Source organism: Solanum dulcamara, chromosome 11 (genome assembly GCF_947179165.1).
Source record: "Solanum dulcamara chromosome 11, daSolDulc1.2, whole genome shotgun sequence".
Lineage (NCBI taxonomy): Eukaryota > Viridiplantae > Streptophyta > Magnoliopsida > Solanales > Solanaceae > Solanum > Solanum dulcamara.
In genome coordinates, this window is record NC_077247.1 from 60,280,549 (window position 1) to 60,302,377 (window position 21,829).

Sequence of the window (21,829 nt, forward strand, 5' to 3'; positions counted from 1 at the left end):
GAGAATTGTCTTTTGGAGAGGCAAATAGTTAAGGTTGGGGCCGTTTGGCGCAAGGCGATCTACACGAATCCGCTCCTTTTAGTTTTATGGCAGCAAACCTAACCATTCGTCCCACTAGGCACTAGCTTATATATATCAGAAAACATGCGGAGCCTAGGGATGAAATTAAACTAGGAGGATGCCATGTCATTATCGTGTCTGATCTTACCTCAAATATGAATAAGAAAGATAATCATGGATCAAGTCAATTGCGTCTCCTCCCTTGGTGCATATTCAAACTTTATATTTAGACAATTGTTAACTTGGTGTTCCTATAATAGTGATGGGACTTGGGAGTACACATCCTGCATAGAAACTGAAACCGTACATGTGGGTATAGGGATACAAGTCGCATAACTGAAAACAATCTGAAACAAAATGGCTCCGAAATCATATATGTGGCTTTAGGGACACCAGTCACATATAATAAAATTTTCGTCATTCTAAAATAATAATTATTGTTGAGTCTCTTATACCTTCTTAGTGTAGTACCCATGGCAGCGACATCAACTGAAATTTAATTGATATATAAAGTGAGTTGGTACACGCAAACCACTGTCCATTTAGATTCAACAACAGTTATTACTATATTGTAAAACTTAAATTAATCAAACATGTTTACGGGTGCCGTTTTAATCCTGTCAGCTGTATCTGAACAAGTAACTAAGATTAGGATCACCGTAACTACAGTAAAGCTTACTCCCAACCACCAGCTCAAATCCAAGTTTCTTACAAGTGCCTATAATCTTCAAGTAGCACGAGTGAGGAAGTAAAATTGAAATCATGACACACAGAAATACTCTGATTAGTGTGTTATGCAACATCAGAATTTTGACTGTCCCCGTTGTGTTAAAAATATGTTCTAGTTGAAAGTAATCATTAACTTAAAGCACAGACTTTCATTAATCATATCAGTAAGTATTCTGTAACTCGTTAAATGAACTATATATATTACAATGACTTCACAACAAAATACAGAACTTACAAAATTAGCTTAAGGTATCAATCAACCAGATTCTTGTCAGCACAGAGAAGATAGAAAAGAAGGGATCAGAATTTCTGGAACAACCTCAAGCAGCTTTCTGAGAAACTACAAAGCTTCCTGGATTGATGGTTATGCTCTTGGTGCAGTTATCTGTTTTGTAGATTCCAACAAGCCGATCTGCTAGCTCAAACATATTGTTTCTAAGGCTGCATATCGTCAAAACAAAATTTAGATAACAATAAATGCTTAGTGCTTGTTTCTTTGAATCTGACATACGCCAATACAGTACCTTATGATTATGAACTGTGCATCTTTTGTTCTGTCCTTGACATAATGCCCCACGATCGAGACATTCTTAAAATCTGTGACATGCAAGGAAATCACAAAGAAAGCATGAAGATATTGGGAGCTTGATCTTAATTAGCAAATGCAACAAGCAGAAAAAGAACATACCCAAAGCAGCATCAATCTCATCCATCACATAAAGCGGAGTGGGTTTATAGTGGTGGAGTGCAAAAACAAGAGCTAATGAGCTGAGGGTCTGAAACCAACATTGTTATTAGAAATCGGATTGCTTTTCAATAATGTTGCAGTAACATACAAAAACCATAGCCACTCCTGACACACCTTTTCACCACCTGATAAGTTAGCAATATTCTTCCAGCTCTTCTTTGGAGGTCTAACACTGAAAACAACACCTTCAGAAAACGGATCAAGAGAATCCACTAATTCCAGTTCTGCGTCGCCTCCAAGGGTGATCATCTGGGGAGATTACCAAAAAAGTAATACACTCTATTAATAAAGGTATATATTTCGTGCAGGTACTAACTTTACAATTTGCGATTTTATTGTAAAGGTTCTTTTACTTATAAATTGTTGACTAGCTGTATATCATGAACGCTGTATCTCATGAATTAAAAGAGTCCCCAAAACCCCAAAGGATAACCATCTACAAACTTGCTTTTCCATAACAGGGAAAGAAATTTGAAGTGAAAAATTCAAAATAAAAATTGGCACGCAACATAAATCCCAATTTCTAAACAAATCAGTTCATGCAACAGAAATATTGGCAAATATCCAAATCAGACATGACAAGAAAATAAGAAGATGCCCTGCAACTACAGAATAATAGGAAAACGATATAGATGATGTACAATATTAAATGGCAGAATCACTTACCCAGAAGAAATTCAACTCAAGTATTAGATCACGAAAACTTTTATATAAGAAAACAAGTCAAAAATGAGCTGAATACCTGATACATGCAACTACAGGATTAATAACAGGAAAACAATCTCGATGATGTACGATATCAGGATACCCTACTATCTTTGCTAAAGCACGCTTTACTCCTCTAACCCTAAATTATTAAATGGCAGAATCACTTACCCAGATGAAATTCAACTCGAGTATTAGATGGGGAAAAACTTTCATATAAGAAAACAAGTCAAAAATAAGCTGAATACCTGATACATTTCTTTAAGCTTCAAAGATATGGCATTAAAGCCCGCCATGAACTCATCCAACCTACAGAGATGTTGTAAACTAAAGAAGGAGAAGCATTGGCATATGGAAGAAAAATAAAAGTTGCAGGATGGACGGAACTTACCTTCTTTTTCTCCACTCATCATATTGTTTTTTGATATCATCACGCTCTTGAGTGATAGAATTAAGCTCTTGAACTCTTTCATTGTACACAGATACCTTCTTCCGATACCTAGTGACAGTAGAGACTATTAGCACTTAATATCAAGAGACGTAGTCATGCTAGAAGCTTCTCTATAAATGAGTACAAGTGCATACTCAGAAATCGAGTCAAGATTTGGGTTCATCTCTTTCAGTTGAGCCTCTAGAAGTGAAACTGTCTCAAGAGATGTCTTAAGATCACAAGTCTGACCAAGAGTTTCATCATTTAGAGTTGCCTGAAGCTTCTCCGTGTCCACCAAGTCTTTTTGAATTCTATACCCAGGGAAAGAAATGAAAAAGGCATTTATTACAATCAAAAAGGATAACAGTTGAGGGGTCTGTGTGTATTAGAAAGAGATTGGAGGCTGACAATGTGATAACATGTTTTGCCTTCGGAAAAAGATCTCCAGGACTTACTGCTCAATATGCTTTGACAGAGCAATATGCAAATCGTCGAGTTTTTTCTTGTATCCTTTGCCTTTGAGTTCCAAGTCTTTATAAACCTTCTTCATATCTTGTAACTTGTAGTCAGCATCTACCTGCAGCTCCACTTGCATTAGATTACATAATCATTTATAAATAAAAGCAAGAAAAAATGTCAGAATAAGTGCCATAAGACCTCTGAGGATCGCATCTCATCCATAGTCTTCTTCAGATTCTCATATTCATTTTTAGCATCATTCAGAGTATCTTTGTGCTGATCAATGAGCTAGAAAATCACGAAAACAAAAACATTAGAAAAAAAGAACAGAAATTTGCTATGATGCCCATCTTAACATGAAATAATGGTACAACCTCCTGTATCTTTTTGTAGTCCTCCTGAACAGTAAAAGCTTTCTGTTCGACCTCTTTGAAGATTGAAAGTAACTTCTCCTTCTCCGCAAATAGATTTTCCTTCTCTTTGTTTGATTCCTCAATCCCCTTTGTCAGTTTTTTAATCATTTTCTGTCCTGTTTCTATCTGAACCTTACGACGGTTGATCTCTGTGCTCTTTTTATCAATATCCTACAGGTGGGGAAAAAGAGGCGTGAACAGTAAATCACGTAAACTTAGCATGCACAAAGGTCAGTTTTCCACTTACAGACTGTATTTTAGTAACCTTTGCCTTTTGATTTTTCAATCGCTCGCCACCCGCATTCTCTATTTTATTCTGAAGTTCTGAAGCCTGAAGACATAAAACACTGGATTTTAAAACAGCTTTTGCAGCTCGCGGTACTTGAAACTAATAAATAGAATGTCTTGAGAAAAGGATAAACTGATAGACATGTTATCACCTTCTCCTTCAGCTGTTTTGAACCTTGTGTAAGCCTGTCCATTTCTTTTTCTTCAGCAGAAATTATTTTCTTGAGTTCCTTCAATCTATTAACTTCATCCTTACTGGGCTCTGATGCACTTTTCAAGGAATCCAGTTGCTTTTTTAGATCATCGCATTGGGACTTCAGACTGTCAATCTGTACAGAAACCAAAAATGCAATTAGTTCTGATGGTGCAAAACAGCATTAAGAGAAAGAATAATAGTAATAAAAATCAATTGCAAATAACATCAATAAAATGTGGAACTCAGACCTCTTTTTTGCATTTGGCTAATTCCATCTCGCCATGAGAAAGAGCCTTCTCTGAGGCCTGGTAACACTTCACAGCATCAGTAATTCTTTGGCGTAGACTATCCAAGTTTTCGGCGATCCTCGAAAGTTCTTTTTCAGCAGCAGATATAGCCTCTGGTGAAACACTAGCAGCTCGGATAGATGTGCCCATTTTTCCGCCACGAGGCTTACCCCCTCCACCACTCATTGTTCCAGATTTCTCAAAAAGAGCACCTTCAAGTGTTACAACACGGCAAAACTCTCTGTCTCCACCATAGGCAATACGTGATGCCTGCAAAAATTAACAGTTCCGCAAATTTCTTAATCCAGCAATTCTGACTTATTATGAAAATACGTATAATGCATGCTTTCTGAGTCTTGACGTACAATTATGGCAATCGGCAGTCCTTACTAAAATAATATTTGAAATCTCCATGTATCTCTAAAAGATAGATAACTGGAGAACCCCAGCTAAAATCTCATTTCAGACATCCAAGGGTTAGAATATTTCTATATCTTTATTTTGGCGACAGAGAAAATAATTATTACATTTGCTTATCAGTCAATGTTGCTAGAGATAATTTTACTAAGCAGGTCAAAAAAATGATATGGCATGCTAAATAGTCAAAGCAGTTCTATTTCATGCGGAAACAATTAAAGGAATTATGTAAACGTCACCTGATCAATATCTTCTGCAACAACTGTATTTCCTAATGCTGCGAAAAATGCTAGTTTCATCCTCTCATCTCTAACCTTAACCAAATCAAAAAGGCGTGGGACTCCTTCTGGCGTTCTGACTTTCTCTTTGATTTTAGGCAAATAATGAGCTTGTTTTTCCTGCGAAAATATGTAAAGTCAAAAATACACATTTGAAAAAACAACCAACGATTTTACTTTTCAGGGTCTCCTTCCCACTGGAGTTCAAAGTCCCATACCATAGATGTCTAACTGAGTACTTTGGAATTGTAATTTTTAAAGATAATAACACCCTTTATAGTTGAAACCAAATACATTTTTCCCCTCCAAAATCAATGTGAGATTTATCTACTATTTGAATGCAATACTTTTATTCACTTGCTTAATTTCATCGTTTCGTAGTCAACTAAGATTAAAAAAATTATAGAGCCCGTTTGGATTGGCTTTAAGTTGGTCAAAACCAACTTAAAATCCCTTTTTAGCTTTTGGACGTGTTTGCCTAATGCTGACTTTAAGCCATAAAGTTCTTAAAGTCAGTCAAAAATGAAAAGTTGGGATTCCTAACTTTTTTTTCCAAAGTGCTTAAAGTCATTTTCTTTGACCATGGAAATTACTTTTATATCCCTTATATTTTAACTAAATTCTCAAACTACCTTTTTTTTATTCTTCTAATCCTAAAATTCACATCATAAGCACTTTTATCCAAACACTCAACTGCTTATTTATAAAAATAACTTTCAGCACTTCAAAGTTCTAAAAGCACTTCATACATAAAAGTTACTTTTTTTAAGCCAATCCAAACGGGCTCATAGACCAGTAAGATCTCAATCCAATTATAGACCAGTTGGTTAGCTTCTCTAAAGGGGGTGCATAATTTAAGAAGCTACAAAAATTGAAGGAGACATACCAAAATCATGAAAGTTGCTACACCAAGGGCTTTGCTACGAAGAAGCTCCACACAAGCTTGTGCTGCTGCTGTAGTTTCTACTACAATATAGTCAAGCCCAGCACATGCTGTGGATATGGCAACATCATACTTCGCTGTGGGAAAATAAATAATGCAGAAGAAATAAAACAAAAGTTGAATAAATATAGATTAAAATCAATATCAAAAAGTTAATATAGTCTGCACATAAATTGTGATACAAAATCCTCAGCAAATGACAAAAATAAAAGTCCAAAGCATCAGATATTTAACAAAACTAAGAAGGAAACTGGAAACCAGCCTTTTTCCAGTATTTTATGTTCACATTAAGTGAACTATAGTTCAGCTCCCAATTTCACTAACTATGCCAACAAATGAAACAACAATTAAGATAGCAAAGAACGCGAAGTAGTTTTTAAATGTGACATAAATATGCTCACCATCAATCGCACCCAAGTCACCCATTCGACCATAAATGCCATCTATCTCATTTGCCTCTTTAGCATGCATTATTGCTTTTAGGACAGATCCCTGGCTCTTCTCAGATTCCATAACAGATGAAAGCTCAGTAAGCTTTTGTCTGGCAGCTTGTTCTAGAGGTATCAATCTTTCTTGTTCTTGAAGGCATTCCTACAATCAGTCAAGTACATCACAAGCCCAGAACACATCCAAGAGCTGGTTTAAAATGACAAATAGTAGAAATATTCAAAACACATACCTTTTCAATAGCTCGAGCCTCAAGTGCTTTAAGCTTGTGCTTCTCAAGCTCATTGGCGATGCTTTTTGTGCTTGCCGATTTCATCTCTATTCGTTTCTGTATTTCCACAATCTGCTCTTGTGCTTCAATATAAGCAGCACGACCAGCCTCATGCTGAAAGTATTAATGACTAACCCCATGAGTGAAAGATTAAATAGCAAGCTTAATGACCAACTAAGCAATTTAAAAGTGTACTATTCTGAAAAACTGCTTGTGGAACTTGACATGAGGTAATGCACTCGGCATTTTAAGCTTCCGTGTTGGAATAAGACAGGTCATGACTAAAATGCTTCATGCAGCTTCAGTTAAAAAAATGCAGATCTCATAGGGTAAGTGAATCATATTTTAAGGAAAGAGCTGCCAAAATATGAATAGAGAGGAGACGTTAAATGTAATAATCAGCAAATACCTTCTCATTCAAAAGTTTACTTTCAGTTGATGCCACTTCAAGCTTTCCCTTGTGCTCAATTAGGTGTTTTTCCCAAGGCTCTAATTCAGATCGAACAGCAGCAAGCTCACTGCGGAAAGCCTCAGTTTCAACTGTTTGGAAACAATTGTACAAGAGTGAGACCAATATATTTTGATAAGTTAGAGCTAGAACAATAGATAAGGCTATTAAGAGCAATAAGTATCAACAATCTGACACAAAAGTGATCTTATGTAATAAATTAAATTGCTAACCATCTAACTCTTACCCAAAAACACCAATAGGGACATCCATTAATTATCAAAGCAGGGAAATTATTTTCTAAAGAGGTCAATAGAAAAGGAGACTTTTAAAATGAGAAACGAGCCAGAAGCTTAAAGTCGGGAAGGCTTCTGAGTGTGATGCCACTCCATATGTACTGATGGAGAGTTATGAGAAAGCTGTCATATATAAGGGACAAAAATAAATCAAAAACCAGATAAATTACTTTCATGTTACGAAACCTGCAGCATAATCTCTTTGGGATCAATGTGATGCAACTATATGTTAGTAGAAAACAGAGAAAGCTGTCATATATAAGGGACAAAAATAAATCAAAAACCAGATAAATTACTTTCATGTTACGAAACCTGCAGCATAATCTCTTTGGGATCAATGTGATGCAACTATATGTTAGTAGAAAACAGAGAAAGCTGTCATATATAAGGGACAAAAATAAATCAAAAACCAGATAAATTACTTTCATGTTACGAAACCTGCAGCATAATCTCTTTGGGATCAATGTGATGCAACTATATGTTAGTAGAAAACACAAAGAACTTCTAGGACTTTTTATTTTTATCTTATTTGGTATAATATTGGACAGAGATGAGTGTAAATGGAGCGATATGACATACAGTGATTAAAGGATATAAAGGGAGATGAGGCAAATCTAAAATCATAGAGGAAAGTTATTTAGAGAGAGATCTAAAATCTCTACAAACCAATGCTTTACCAACAAACATAACACCACGTACAACAAAATATCCTTGTAACTGATACGGCGATACCAATTACTTGGAATAAGGAGTAGTAATTGTTGATTAAGTTTTTCAAAAGTATTTCATTCTGGTAAAGAACTTATATGCCTATGCAGAGATAAGTGTGAAATCTAGAGATCCCTAATGGGACAAAATAATATGAAACAGTCATAAGAATATACGACCCCAACTAATTGGAATTGAGGTGTTGTTGATAGATTAATTAATTGTAAAATGTTGCATAATGGCAATAGCAAGAGAAATTCAGAGTATCTCACATGCAAACCTCCAAGCAAGCACTTGGTTCAAGTACACTACCTTTAGAATTCTCCTTTATTTCCTCTAAAATTTTCTCCTCATCCACTAAAAGTTGTTGCAAGCTTGGAATATCTTTCTCCAGTTTTGGAATAAGATTTGCAGACTCCTCGCACTCATTAGTTGTGTCAGAAATTTTACGAGAATCCTATCACCAATGAAACAAAAACAGTAGGATTACAAGTAACTAAGATCCTCTTCTTCACAAATATATATTTATTTGTAATCTAAGATACAACTTTCAGCATCTCATACCTTCTCAATTTTATCGGTCAGTTTCTTGATCTTCTGCTTCAAGTGATTTAAATCTTCTCGATACTTTACATCTTGCCTCTCAAATTCCTTGAACTCATCCTTGCAGCGCCTTAGATTGTTATCAAGCTCCTACGGGGTTTCGAGCAAAATAAATCTGAACTCTTTGACCATTGTAATAGTACTCATGCCAACTAATAAAGACACTTAATTCATGATCAACTCAAAAAGTAGGAAAAGAATCCACCCCATTCTGGTTATATCAGATTTAAAACCGTAATATCGTTATACTTACGAATTCCCAAGGAAACCAACGCATTCTTAATTAAAGGATAATATGCAAAGGGTATACACGCTTTTTATTCCATACCTCTTGTCTTTTCAGATACTTTGAATGCTTTGACTCAAGGTCCTTTAATGTCTTGCTATTTTCCTTAATTTTCTCCCTGAAAAGTTAAGAAAGTCATAGAGTTCAACTCTCAATGAAAGCACTACTGTATAGAAGGGGGATCGTATTGAAATGAAGAAACGTAATTAAAGGCACTGATAGAGGAGTTTATCTCTTTTCTTGTAACAAAACTAAGGGAGAAAAGGGAAAACAAAGAGGGGAGGTAGTTTCCAGATTTATTCTAAATAAACAACAAAGAAAAGAAGCGCTATGTTCTTGCATAGCCCTCATGAAATATAGTAAGCCACCTTTCGCTTTTCAGGTTCTCTTCTTGTCTAGAAATGTTCGCCTGCATGTCTGTAATTCGAGTTGAATTATCTTCAAAAGCTAATTTTGTCACTTTCTCTTGCCATTTGAGAAGTGATAATTCTTTAAGCATGTAGGCTTCTGCGTCATTCTTCACTCCCTGTTATTGAAGAGATGGACAACATGAACACATTTCTGGGAGCTCAACCAAATCATACATCATGTAATTGTCTAACCTTACCTCCAAGTTATCTCTTTCTTTCTCAGCTAACTTAACCATTTGAACAATACCAGACCTTCTTTCATTGAGGGCTTCTAGCCTATGATAGCATCAAGAAATAGTGAATGCAGATTCTAGAGGTAACACGTGCATCTTTTTAGGCACATAATCTTCTCACTGAATACACAAAACACGCTCATGACAGTAAATTAGCATGCAAAGCTATAAGAACGAGGATGCAAACTATACACAAGGGAGAAAAGAAAGAGCATATAGGTAAGGAAAAGAGTAGCACAACTATTATGATATCACCAGATTGAGTGTGCAACTAAGAACTCTTTTATGCCAAAAGATTTTCATTTCAGAGTGAGAACTAACTGCTTGAATGATTCATCAATCTTCTCAACATATTTGTCGGTTCCTATAATATCCTCTAAATACTCAAGAAAGCCTTCATCATGTGGTCCTTGTCCTTTAGGCTTCATCAGTGATATTTGTTCAACCTCACCCTGCAAAAGAACCACCATTTTAGCGTGGTTCGTTTGAGAAATTCCTACCGCTCTATCAATCTATCAGATGTATGGATTTTTCATCAAAATTCCATGGGCATCTCCATATGAATAGAATCCAATTTGTGAAATCAACCAAGATCACATGACAAAAACAATATAGACCTGAAGAATCAGAAACCGGTTGTTATCTAGATCAATCCCTTTCCCTTTCAGCATCTTAGTGACCTCTGTGAAGCTACTTGTTCGGTCATTGATATAGTACTTAGAGGAATTATCTCGAAATGCCACACGTGTAATTACAAAATCACTTCCAGGAACAGCTTCATATGTCTCATCATCCTATTTAAACAAAAGAAACACTTAGAATATAGCAGAGATTCTAAATAGTCATTTCGGAAACAGTAAAATCCACAATTACCAAATCAGTAATCTCCTGAAAATGAACAGACACGCCAGCACTTTCCAAATTCTGGTGGTTAGTTGAATTGTGGATGAGCTCTGACACTTTGTTTAGACGCATCTGCACAATTTATCATTGAAGTTCAAGTTTCAATAAGCATACAGACAGAACAGTCCATTTTAAAGAATTGTTGTCCCCGACCTTCAACTTAGCAGAGCTAACAGCCGTTTACAATCATGCAATAAATTTTACATCAAAGGTAACTAAGCTCGTGATTAATGTACTTTTTTGCACAATTAATTTTGTAAGCATAGTTAACTTTTACTTTATTCACCAAGAGAATAATATTTTAGAAGTTATAATAATGAAATGATATTACAATTTTTCTCAAAATTGTGCCAAAAAAAATGAAATTAAAAAAAAATCATATTCTTACCTGTTTGGCTCGCTTTCCGAATACGAAGAGCATTGCGTCGATGACATTACTCTTTCCACTGCCATTAGGACCAACAACTGCAGAAAAGCTCTGTCCAGTAGGGAATTTGTTTCAGATAAAGTGAATGAACTTAATTTTTTAAATATTCAATTACCACTTAATTCTTGAAATACTCAATTACTGGAAAATGTGGAAAAACAAACCCTAACCTTGTGGAATGGGCCAACACGCTGTTCGCCCGCATAAGATTTGAAGTTTCTCATCACCATCTCTTTGATGAATAGCCTCGGAGGTCTAGATCCAGGGCGAGATGACTCATTCGTGGATCCGTTGGAGTTTGAAAATTCCATATCTACGGCCATTTTTACTCCCGCAGAATAGCTTTTGATGTACTGAAAAGGAGGACTGAAGGACTAGCTTCTGAAGGTCAACTCCGGCGAAGTGCTGGAGTAGAAGAGCAGCGCGAGAGAAGATTTGAACTACTTTTTTTAGTAGTAGCGCAAGAATTTAAACTTTTAGTCAGAACAATAAGGAATGTTTGGGCGGGAAACTCCGGTAAGATTTAGGCTCTTATAATGGGCTCTTCTAAATCAAAACGGGCTAAGTTGAATGTCTTAAACAGACTTAGGAGCATGGCGTCGGCCCGCCTAATTTCCTGAAGCCCAGACAATGCTTTCCTGGCCTAAATCTTGGTTAGGCGTTTGACCATAGGTTTGAGATTTTAATTTCAAGTTTTGATTTGAAGTCAACGTATATTTATGAAAATTGCATAAAATTTTAATTACAATATCAAACGATGATTTTAAATCCAAAATTCTTCAAAAGAAGGATTTCAAAATTTTTAAAATGTAAAATATGACCCATAAGTCATTGACTCTTGCTCGAGATTGTTTCGTACCATGTGAAAAAATCATACCCCATTGAAAAATATCTACTTAACACTATTATAAATTAGTGGACAATTGTTAAATTATGTGTATTTAAAAATTTGTAATAGCATGTAGTCGCAAAGATTCTTTTATAAAATAAACACGGAGATATGTGATTTATTATTATGGCGCCTTAAGATATTCTGATACCTTGTTAATGAATTATGGTTTGCTAGTTTGGTAAGATTGTATAAGGGTTGAAAAATTTTAATAGTTTTTAACGAATAGTGAGACTTTTATTTTTATGAGAAAAAACAATAACTTATAAAATCAAAATTGTTCATCCAAATAAAATTTCAAACTTTAAATCTTCAAATTTGAAATCATGTCCAAGCGGCGTCAATTGTTTGAGAAATTTATGTCAAGTCCAACTTAGAGAAGGTGACAATTTGAAGATAATTTAGTTTTGACACAATTTCATTCTTGTCAGGAACTTATATGCCTATGCAGAGAATAAAGAATGATCGATACAGGGTGTCAAATATTTGACAAAACCACATGCACTCATGCCTCGTGGGATTACTGTTGTAGCTACTATTGAAGTGTTAGAAATTGTAATTTCGGAGTGGGATTATTGAAGTGTTAGAAATTGTAATTTCGGAGTGGGATTAATTATCACAAATACCTGAACTTCTGGCAAACATGACTGAAAGTTCAAACTCAAGACACTTCTTATTAGCTTGGTATTGTTTCAAAGTGAATAGACTTGCAAATGCAGAGTATAATTTGAATAGTGAACCCAAATAGCGTGTGCACTTCCCCAATTAATTATACAGCTCATGAACAAGCCTAGAATAATGTGTTCAAATTATTTTCAGCCCAAATTTCTTGGTAAAATTGTGTTTGGCCCATTGATCGCTCTTATATAGATTGGGTCACTAAACTCATACAAGTTCCAACACAAATAATAACATTCTTCTTTTAAAAAAATTAGATCCAATCATTCGATTAAGGTGAACTAATCGACCTGTCAAAATATAGGGAAGCCGAGAGAAAAACTATAACTCTAATTTTTAGAGGAATCTCACCACTGGAAAATATGCAAAAACTACATTTTCGTAAATTCCTTCATTTTGAATATGACAAGAGTCAGATAAGTTAGAGTCTCCGTTACAAAATTTGAAAGGACATTAATGTAATAGTCATACGTATAATGAAGGCGAAAAATAAAACATTACAGATAGTACTCCGTATCATTATGATTACGCACAAACATGTTTCAATGAATTATTTGGTCTACTTCTTGCACATTTTTGTTAGTTTCAAATTGACGATCCTTGAATTTGGTGCATGCATCATTGCAACCTTAGATATATGACTTCTCACCATTAGGACTTAGGATCATAGAATGATCAAATTAAGAATGAACGCACTAAATGTCACCACAGTACTTTCTCCAATGAGTTTATTAATTAGCTAGCTCATCATGTATATATATAACATGAACAATAGATTTTAGAGTTGGGTAAAGACAATGTAAAAGAGAGAAAAAAGATTAATACTCCACATTATACATTTGTACGTAACTTAGATAGGGGCAATTTGGTGCATAATTAAAGTATTCCACATTGGGTGTGATACGTCTCGAACTCACAGTTTATATATCACGCGGAGATAATTTGACATCGGTGTTAAATGGAACCGCATAATAGGCTGAAATTTGGAACCCATTGTTTCATGAATGTGCATGGTATCTGGATAAAAGAAAGTGTGGAGCTCCAAAAAAACATGCGGCTGTGAGGCTTCTATAAATTCATAGATTTGACACATACCTGATTAAAAATTAACACTTACCTAAAGTTTTGCTCCCTTCCATAATACCTAACTCCATCTGAGATATATATCACACAATTGTGCTTATCTTATCCAGCCACATGCAATCTTATGACCATGGCATATATTGTTGTGCTCATTGTAATAAGAGCACCAAACGCGAGTCCTTTTGCAATATCCTCATTCTGTTAATTTCTTCTAGCACTTAAAATTATCAGCCACATATAATTTGGAATATATGGTGATGTTAAGAGATTTGTTGCCATATTCTTTTAATATCTTAAAACATGATAACATATATTCAAGGGACGCAAGTAAGTAGTCGAGAATAAAATGGCTTAACTACTCTGCATTACGGGGAAAAAATCGAAGGGAAGATCAAATTTATGTAGAGACTTGAGCAAAATTTGACACTTATAATGCAATTGCTCTATATATCCATCGGCAGATAAAAAATAACTCAGAGACATGACATGATATCATCATGGAAACTTTTAATATACATAGTCAATTAGTCACTATATATATATTATGGGAATTTCTATCATCATATAATAATAAGGTTAATAGTTACTAGAAAAACATTAATTAATATTCAATTAAATGGCTGAGACAGAATTTTCATCATCTGCTGGCCTCCCCTCCCGATCGGAGGTCCTTCAAACAACACATTAATGTTTAACTAATTTCTACAAGTTTGGAATAACTTTGATTTTCTTTGTGCCAAACAATTTTTTTAATAACACAAAATGCTTAGTCATATAAAGAATTTGAGAAATAGACCATCAAGTCTAATCAAAACAGAAACACATCTTTTCTCCCCTAAATTCAGTACAAATTTATTACATATAAATAAAAGGTTCACTCTTGACCATCAACATGCAAATCATTACAAACGATTTCACACTTTATTCACACACACATATATATTTATAAAACACAAGCTGCCAAATAGGGAAATTAGAAATCCCTCCCCATAAATTTCTTCACTCCTTCGAGACACAAACACAAAGAGACAAATGATCCGATTTAAAACTTACTTCATGTAGTAGTGGAAGAAGCAGAAGTACAATCAGAAGCAACATCAGTTTCCACTTCTCTTCTGTGGAAATTTCGGTGGCAGCCACAGGCTGCACAATTAAAGGTGCCGGAAGTACTAGTGTACTCCCGGCACCCATCAACGACGTATCCACCGATACTGGCAGCATGATTCTTCTGGCACTCTACATATCTCACTGTCCTAACGGTAAATGATGAATTTGTAGAGTTTCTTGAGGAGTCATTTCTCCTCAAAACTTTTTTCATCTCTCCTAGGTGGAAGAGAATAATAAAAATAAAACACCTAGCTTCTCTTGGTTATCTGGAAAACCCTAACCCTAGAAGGCATATTTATACAACAACCGAATAAAACCTTTTTCTTTGTATCGAAAAAGTTATATGATATTGATACCAATTTATTAGTAGTTAATTAATTAGACTTTGTTTTTTAACCGTCCCAAATGATCTTGATTACACAGTGTTTTTACTGTTACGCTCTTTCATTAATTAATGTCATGGTAATCTTTTCTTTATATATATATAGTTATATTTGTCATGATGAATTGATTGCACCAACTTCTAATTACGTAGTATCAAACTAGCTAGCTTGGTTTAAAAGGATTTGCCGCCACTAGTTTTTTGGAAAAATATAAATAATTCATTACATTATAATTACCTATTGGTTAATGGTGATGGATTTTTATGGAATGGCAGCCATATATGTTTGCTACTATTTAAGACTAATTAAAGTAATGTGGCCCTCATGGATGATAATTAAAGTTTTAGTCTATTTCTAATCCAAGGCTGCCAAGAAAGTTCTAGAGTCTATTAATCAAAATATGTAATTAGATTATTTATAGTATAACATACCAAAACTGCGTAGACAAACCTTTTGTCCTCCCTTCGAGTTTATTTCCATGCAGATGTAAGAACAAAAAAAATGTTTAGCGTAGTAATTACACAAATTAATATGATGGATATCCATTTAAGTAACTTATTTTTTATATTTTTGGTACATATATACCATTTAACTAACTATTGGATACTCCAATTAATTGCTACGCATATTAAAAATGAACGATAGAGCTCTATATTCTTGATCTGGTTATTAGGAATATATAAACTCTCTTTTATCAGCATTTTTTTCGAGTGTATAAATCATGATCATTATTATTTATGAAACGAATTGTCGTATATCAAATTATATGATGAGTTATTTAGACACATTAATGAGGAATTAAGCAAGAGTGCTAGCTACTTGTATTAAATAAAATTAGAAGAGCAAATTATCGTTTTCTTTCTCTAAAGTTGGCATCAGATTTGGGACAACCAGAAAATTAGGCCTCACATGTAATAACATTTGATTAATTCTTCTAGACAATGTGTTTGGCAATGTTGGATAACGACCTCAACGAGCCTTAAAAGTTTTTCACCCATTTATGTTGAAAATGTTCATGCTTCCAATTTGAAGGCCGCCCACGGAATGTGTTATACGATAGTAGTTATATAAAAGTCTTTTTTATTCATTCAGTGCTTACGGTGAAGGGCGATAAGAGTTAAATTCACCCGACTCAACATCATATATATATAGTCCAATAATTTTGGTCATGCACGCTTAAAATTTTAGGCACTTGCATGTATATGTGAGCCATTAAGGTATCCTTGTACCCTACCCTTTTCCTTTATTTTTTTCAATGTTAATATAATTGACATTTTTAAAAATATAATTATGTCTTAGGTGTCGCCCCTAAATAATACAATACATGAGATAACTTCCTATACGATCTAATAAAATTATCACAAAAGTTGTTTGCGCACATTAATACATTTTTATAAAGGGAAAACTAGATAAAAAATTGACCCTTTAAACAAACTATTTACCACTACATACCCTTTTCTTAAATAACTTTTATATATGCCTTCAGCCAAACTAATTACTCTGTACCCTCTTTAATTATTTTTAAATTCGCGCGTTGACATCATGATGACGTCAGCATCCACCCTAAATGATACTGAAAGGGTATCATATAGCGATGGAGTATCACGGAGGATTAAACTCAGTTCTATATGATACTGATATGGTATCAATATACCGACGGAGTATCACAAAGAATATATTTACTAATTAGTTTAATAAATAAGATTATGATTTTAATAATTTTCTCTTAATTGTTTTATTTTTATTTCTTAAAAAAATAGTTCAATCCTATATGATACCAATAAGCTATCAATATATTGTTATGGTATCATTGAGGATTTTAAAAGTGTCCCATTAAGGATTTTCAATATCATTATAATATATGAATATACTGTGGTAGTATCATTTATGTAATATCGAATGACTTAGGAAAACTTTTATGATACCATCACAATATATATACTATGATGGTATTATTCAACATTTGCAAGAAACGATCCTTAATGATTATATGAAACGATCCTTAATGATACTGTGTCAATATATGATGGTTTTCATAGAGATGTAACTAAAGGATTGAAGTAGACATCAATGATACTATGACAGTATATTTATATACTGTGGTGGTATCATTAAGGACTGAAGTAGCCTCAATGATACTATATCAGTATATTGCTACTGCGATAGTATTTTGCTTGTGAATCTCATGTCTTGGGGTTATGAATTGTAAAAGGGCATTTGTTTGTAATTATTTTATTTTTATGGGATATAAACTTAGTTTTCCCGTTTATAAATACATAACATATACATAGATGCTTGAGTGAATATATATGTCGATATATACAAAAAGAGGATCGGAGCCCGGAGGGGTGGGTGGAGGAAGATAGTTAAATATAATTATGATATGCATTAGATAAAGTAATTGAAATAAAGTGGACAAAGAAGGTAGTTAGTAAATGTTAATGGTAATGGGATTTTGTGGTTGATAGGTCCTTAATTAAAGAGAAGCATGATTGTACTTTAGTGAAGGTTAAATTGAATTATGACTCATAAGGCAGAATTTGTTTCTCACCTACCCGACCCATCTTGTGATGCCCACACTAAAAATAAAATAAAAAGGCTTCTGAATTTCATTAGCTTTTGGGACCAGTAAACAAAGAATCTTAGGCACCTAAATTTAACTTTTTCCTCTATTTGTTTGTGAATAAATTTAAATTGACGTAACTAATTATCAAATCAATAAGACAACTAAGCACGGTTTTAATTATTGACACCGATAATGAAATTGTTTGCTTTAATTAGGAAACTTGGCGTTGATTGATGCAACTTGACACAAGCTAGATGCCGTCTCATACTTTTGTAATTGCAAATAATATATAGGAATATTGCTTTTAAGTAACGGGGAGATGTAGTTCATTTTTTTTCTTTCTTTAATTAATTTGTTGTTCTCCACACGATAAGTATGCCTTGTAAAATTTTAAACATAAACTAGCAATTATACTAGTAATAAATACTATTACTAGTCATCTTCGTGTGATGTGACCAATCAAAAAGATAATATATGCATGGAAAATTTAGAAAATTATTTTTAAAAAATGCAAGTGTTACGTACGATAATATTTCGTCTAACTAGTTTTTAATATGAAAAGATAATAATGGATCCACATAAGCTTCATTATTATCTCTCTGATTCAGTTATTTTATATATACGAGTTGTGATCGGTAGGACTTTTAATTTATAGAAATTTAATATTTAAATGTCATGAAAGAATAATTAAAAGGCAAGGTCAACGTACCCAAACGCAAAGGTCAACTTCTTGAGTTCTTTTTATCACTCTCTAATTATTTAATTTACGACGACTAGTTTCTGTTTCTTAATTAATTTTTCTTAATAAATATTGTGAGTATCATGCAAGCAACTGTTGGACAAATTAGATTTCATCTGGCCCCATGGTTGTAGCAGTGCTTCTTCTATTTCTTTTTCAAGTCAAATCAATATATATAAGTCATCACATAGTGAAAGTAGTCAAAGTTGATAAAATAGCAACCGACCAAGTTAAAGTTTAACTACTTCAATATAAACCATCAACCTGAGTTATAATGAGATAGTTGAGATCTCTCCACTTTAAAATGTCTCGGATTAGAGCCCTTAGCCCATGTGGGAAAAGATTATATTGAAAATGTCACCCTCAAAAATAGGGCAATGTGTAATTCGAATTTACCCAAGTCTTAATACGAATATCGAATATCTTTTTCAGAAAATATGAAAAAATAATTGAAAAATACATAAAATTTCTCTTTGCAAGCAAAATTTTGTGGGCTTCATTCCCATAAAATGCGTTCCACATTAATTTTCTTTTCCTTTTGAGCTAATATTCTATTAGAATTTAGGAGAGTCGAAAACCGTTGTAGAGCCCAATTTTCAGTCTGCTAACACAACATGGGCCGAATGACCACTCGCATTACTATTGGGCGCTTTTTATCAAGTGGGCTAATTATTGGGTCCAGTGAGTGAATAACCACTCGGAGCATCACTGTTTAAAAAATAGTCGAAATTATAATGTATTTGATATTTAGCCACCTCAGTATCATCTTTAAGTTTGCAGGACTGAAATTGAAAACAATCTTGTGACCAAATAAGTATAGGGACATTGTTTGATATTTTGCAAACCATAGGGGTAATTTTGAATATTTTTTATTTCTTATTTTGTAAGGATTTCGTTAGCAATAAAGATAAATATATCTCGATTTTGTAATAGTGAGAGAATAAATGACCCCAATGTTAACAATAAAGCAAAACCAAACTATTTCTCAAAATGACAAAACCAATTTTGAATGTTTTCCCTTTTATATATCGATTATTCGGTCGATTTGATTTGATTTTTCAATTACAAACACCCCCTACCTGCTTTAATGGTAAAGCGTACAAATGAGTTGCTCGTCATGTTCAATTGCAATTAAATAAAACCACATGGAAGAGTTAAATGCAGTATGAAATGAGCTCTAGGACTAGCAAAGTGTCTTTGTCCAACGGTGCACATGACTCTGTTTCCTATTATATGATCTGCTATTGACTCTTGTCCATTTCTTAGATGAGTAAGTATATGGTCCTACCCCATGTGACTACATAATCCTAAATTATCCAAATCATTTATTACAGAGACTCTTGTTTTAGAAAAATAGAAGAGCAACTACTGTTTAACAACTCAATGGAGACATAGAGTCCATATTTAGCAGGGCCCATATTGGACAACAGAGTTAAGTGGATCGTTTTGCTTATCGCTATGACTTTGATGCTCTTGCGTATATCACCATCTAGTACATGTTACTTCGTCCGTCATATTTTATGTGACGTTATTTGACTGTTGCAGAAGTAATTATACTATCAATAATTAATATATAGAAATGATATGATTGATGAGCGTCTCTTGTGCATCAATTAAGTACCTCAAACTAAACATATTTTTCACAAAATAACCTCTCATGTTGCTTAAAATTGTGGTTGGTTGGTGTAAATCCCTAGACCTCTTCTTGTTTAAGACCCAACCAAACCAATAGGACAAGGCTATCTCTTATCTATGAATGCGATAATTAATATTTTCTATCCTTTATAAATGCTGACATCGCTTACGAAAAATTCCGCGTACTCTAATATTGTGCTGTGTCTATAAATATTATTATAAAATCATGTTATTAAGAGTAATAAATAAACTTTTTAAAATTAAATTATTTTAAATATAAAAATATGTTATTAACAGAATAAAATAAATGTCACATAAAAATGCGATAAAGGGAGACGGGAGTAGTAGGGGAAATACCAACCTTAAATTTTGAATAAAAACCCACAGGATGGAAATCGAACATGAAGCGCTCTCAGCACATACACACACCTTGATATTAAAGATTAATATTAATGACAACAATAATCATAATTACTTACAAAATTGATTTGGGCAGTTACACCAAATCAAATCCTGCTAATTGAAAATTTGAGAGGGCACTTGACATGTGAGCATTTAAGGCAAAAAGATGGAAATTTCCAAAGCAATTTCTGCCCACACATTGCTAAAGTTGATAGCAAAGCCTGAGGAGTGAACAAGTATATCATGTGAAGTTAGTAATCAAATTGAAACTTTTCTATAATGGTGAATATGGGCGACTCCAGCATGTCACAGGTTGTATATCAAAATGGACTCTCATAATTCTCCCTTATAATAAATTAATAATACTACCTTCATATTCAAATAGTAGTAGAGTACTTCTTTCCAATTGCTCAAAATAATTACCAATAAATTAACTAGATGCACAAATCGAGTGTCTTTGCATTTGAAGGGGAATAAATTCAATAATAGGAAATGTTGGAAGCAAAGGATGAAAGGAATAGTACCCATATATATATATATATATATATATATATATATATATATATATATATATATATATATATATATATATATATATATATATATATCCCCTAAAAATTGTTTTATTTTAGTTGTTAGTAGGATTTAATAACTATAACTAAAAATTGTTGTATTTTAGTTATTAATGTTGGTTGTAGTACTAGTCATACATTAGTTTATTTCTTGTAATCTTTACAGTGTTGTTTAATTTACTGCTATATTTTTTTCATGGTTTTCTTTTTTTATCACTTGAGTTTTATATATTTGAATTGAGAATCTTTCGAAAATAACCTCTCTACTTCAATGTGGTAATAATACTTGCGTATACTAACTTTTCCATAATTCTAACGTCGCCATACCTCACTTGGTGAAATTTCACTAAATATATTGTTGTCGTAGAATTTAATAACTACACAGTAATAGTAATCAACTGTGAGGAGATATGCTCGTTGACTTTGATCTTTTCTAGATATGCTCCTTGACTTTGATCTTTTCTAGATATGCTCGTTGACTTAGATGTTTTATAGATAAGATCAAGGTTAGTTTCTAGAAGGTCAAAGAGATTGTTGTAGCCTTGTATTGTAGTTGACATCCAATTCGTCCAAGCTCCGTGTACCCTCGATTTCATGCAGATTATACTCAGATAAACAAATAGGAGATGAATTTAAATTTTGTCCATTAGTGTAATATTGTATTAGATCTTTTATTCCATTAGTAGATAACTCCGTATATCAAGTCAGATATACTTACCTGAAAATAGACAGAAAACTTAATATAACCAATTAAATTGCATTAATAACATAAATATTCTCTATAAGACTT

At 33.5% G+C, this 21,829-nt stretch overlaps 1 protein-coding gene across 1 annotated transcript; it reads right to left on the minus strand.

The window, feature by feature from the left end:
* Positions 1–918: 918 nt before the first annotated feature.
* On the minus strand, positions 919–11,524 carry LOC129874053 (structural maintenance of chromosomes protein 4). The gene is made up of 28 exons (XM_055949274.1): positions 11,156–11,524; positions 10,947–11,036; positions 10,529–10,630; positions 10,273–10,449; positions 9,977–10,107; positions 9,620–9,698; positions 9,381–9,538; positions 9,055–9,130; positions 8,688–8,816; positions 8,436–8,580; positions 7,081–7,211; positions 6,633–6,785; positions 6,355–6,544; positions 5,897–6,030; positions 4,972–5,130; positions 4,277–4,585; positions 3,985–4,161; positions 3,792–3,875; positions 3,506–3,715; positions 3,330–3,419; positions 3,128–3,249; positions 2,828–2,983; positions 2,634–2,741; positions 2,491–2,551; positions 1,652–1,786; positions 1,478–1,565; positions 1,314–1,386; positions 919–1,230 (listed from the first exon to the last, which is right to left on the minus strand). The coding sequence occupies exons 1-28, from the start codon at positions 11,306–11,308 to the stop codon at positions 1,110–1,112; spliced, it is 3,741 nt and encodes a 1,246-aa protein (XP_055805249.1). The 5' UTR covers positions 11,309–11,524; the 3' UTR covers positions 919–1,109.
* Between the last annotated feature and the right edge of the window lie 10,305 nt (positions 11,525–21,829).

Excerpts from the sequence above, each read along its gene's own strand:
- LOC129874053 (XM_055949274.1), bottom strand. The coding sequence starts at position 11,308 with ATGGCCGTAGATATGGAATTTTCAAACTCCAACGGATCCACGAATGAG. Across the intron at positions 8,581-8,687 it reads TGACCGATAAAATTGAGAAG|GATTCTCGTAAAATTTCTGA; the intron begins GTATGAGATGCT and ends CATTGGTGATAG. Across the intron at positions 3,250-3,329 it reads ATGAGATGCGATCCTCAGAG|GTAGATGCTGACTACAAGTT; the intron begins GTCTTATGGCAC and ends GTGGAGCTGCAG.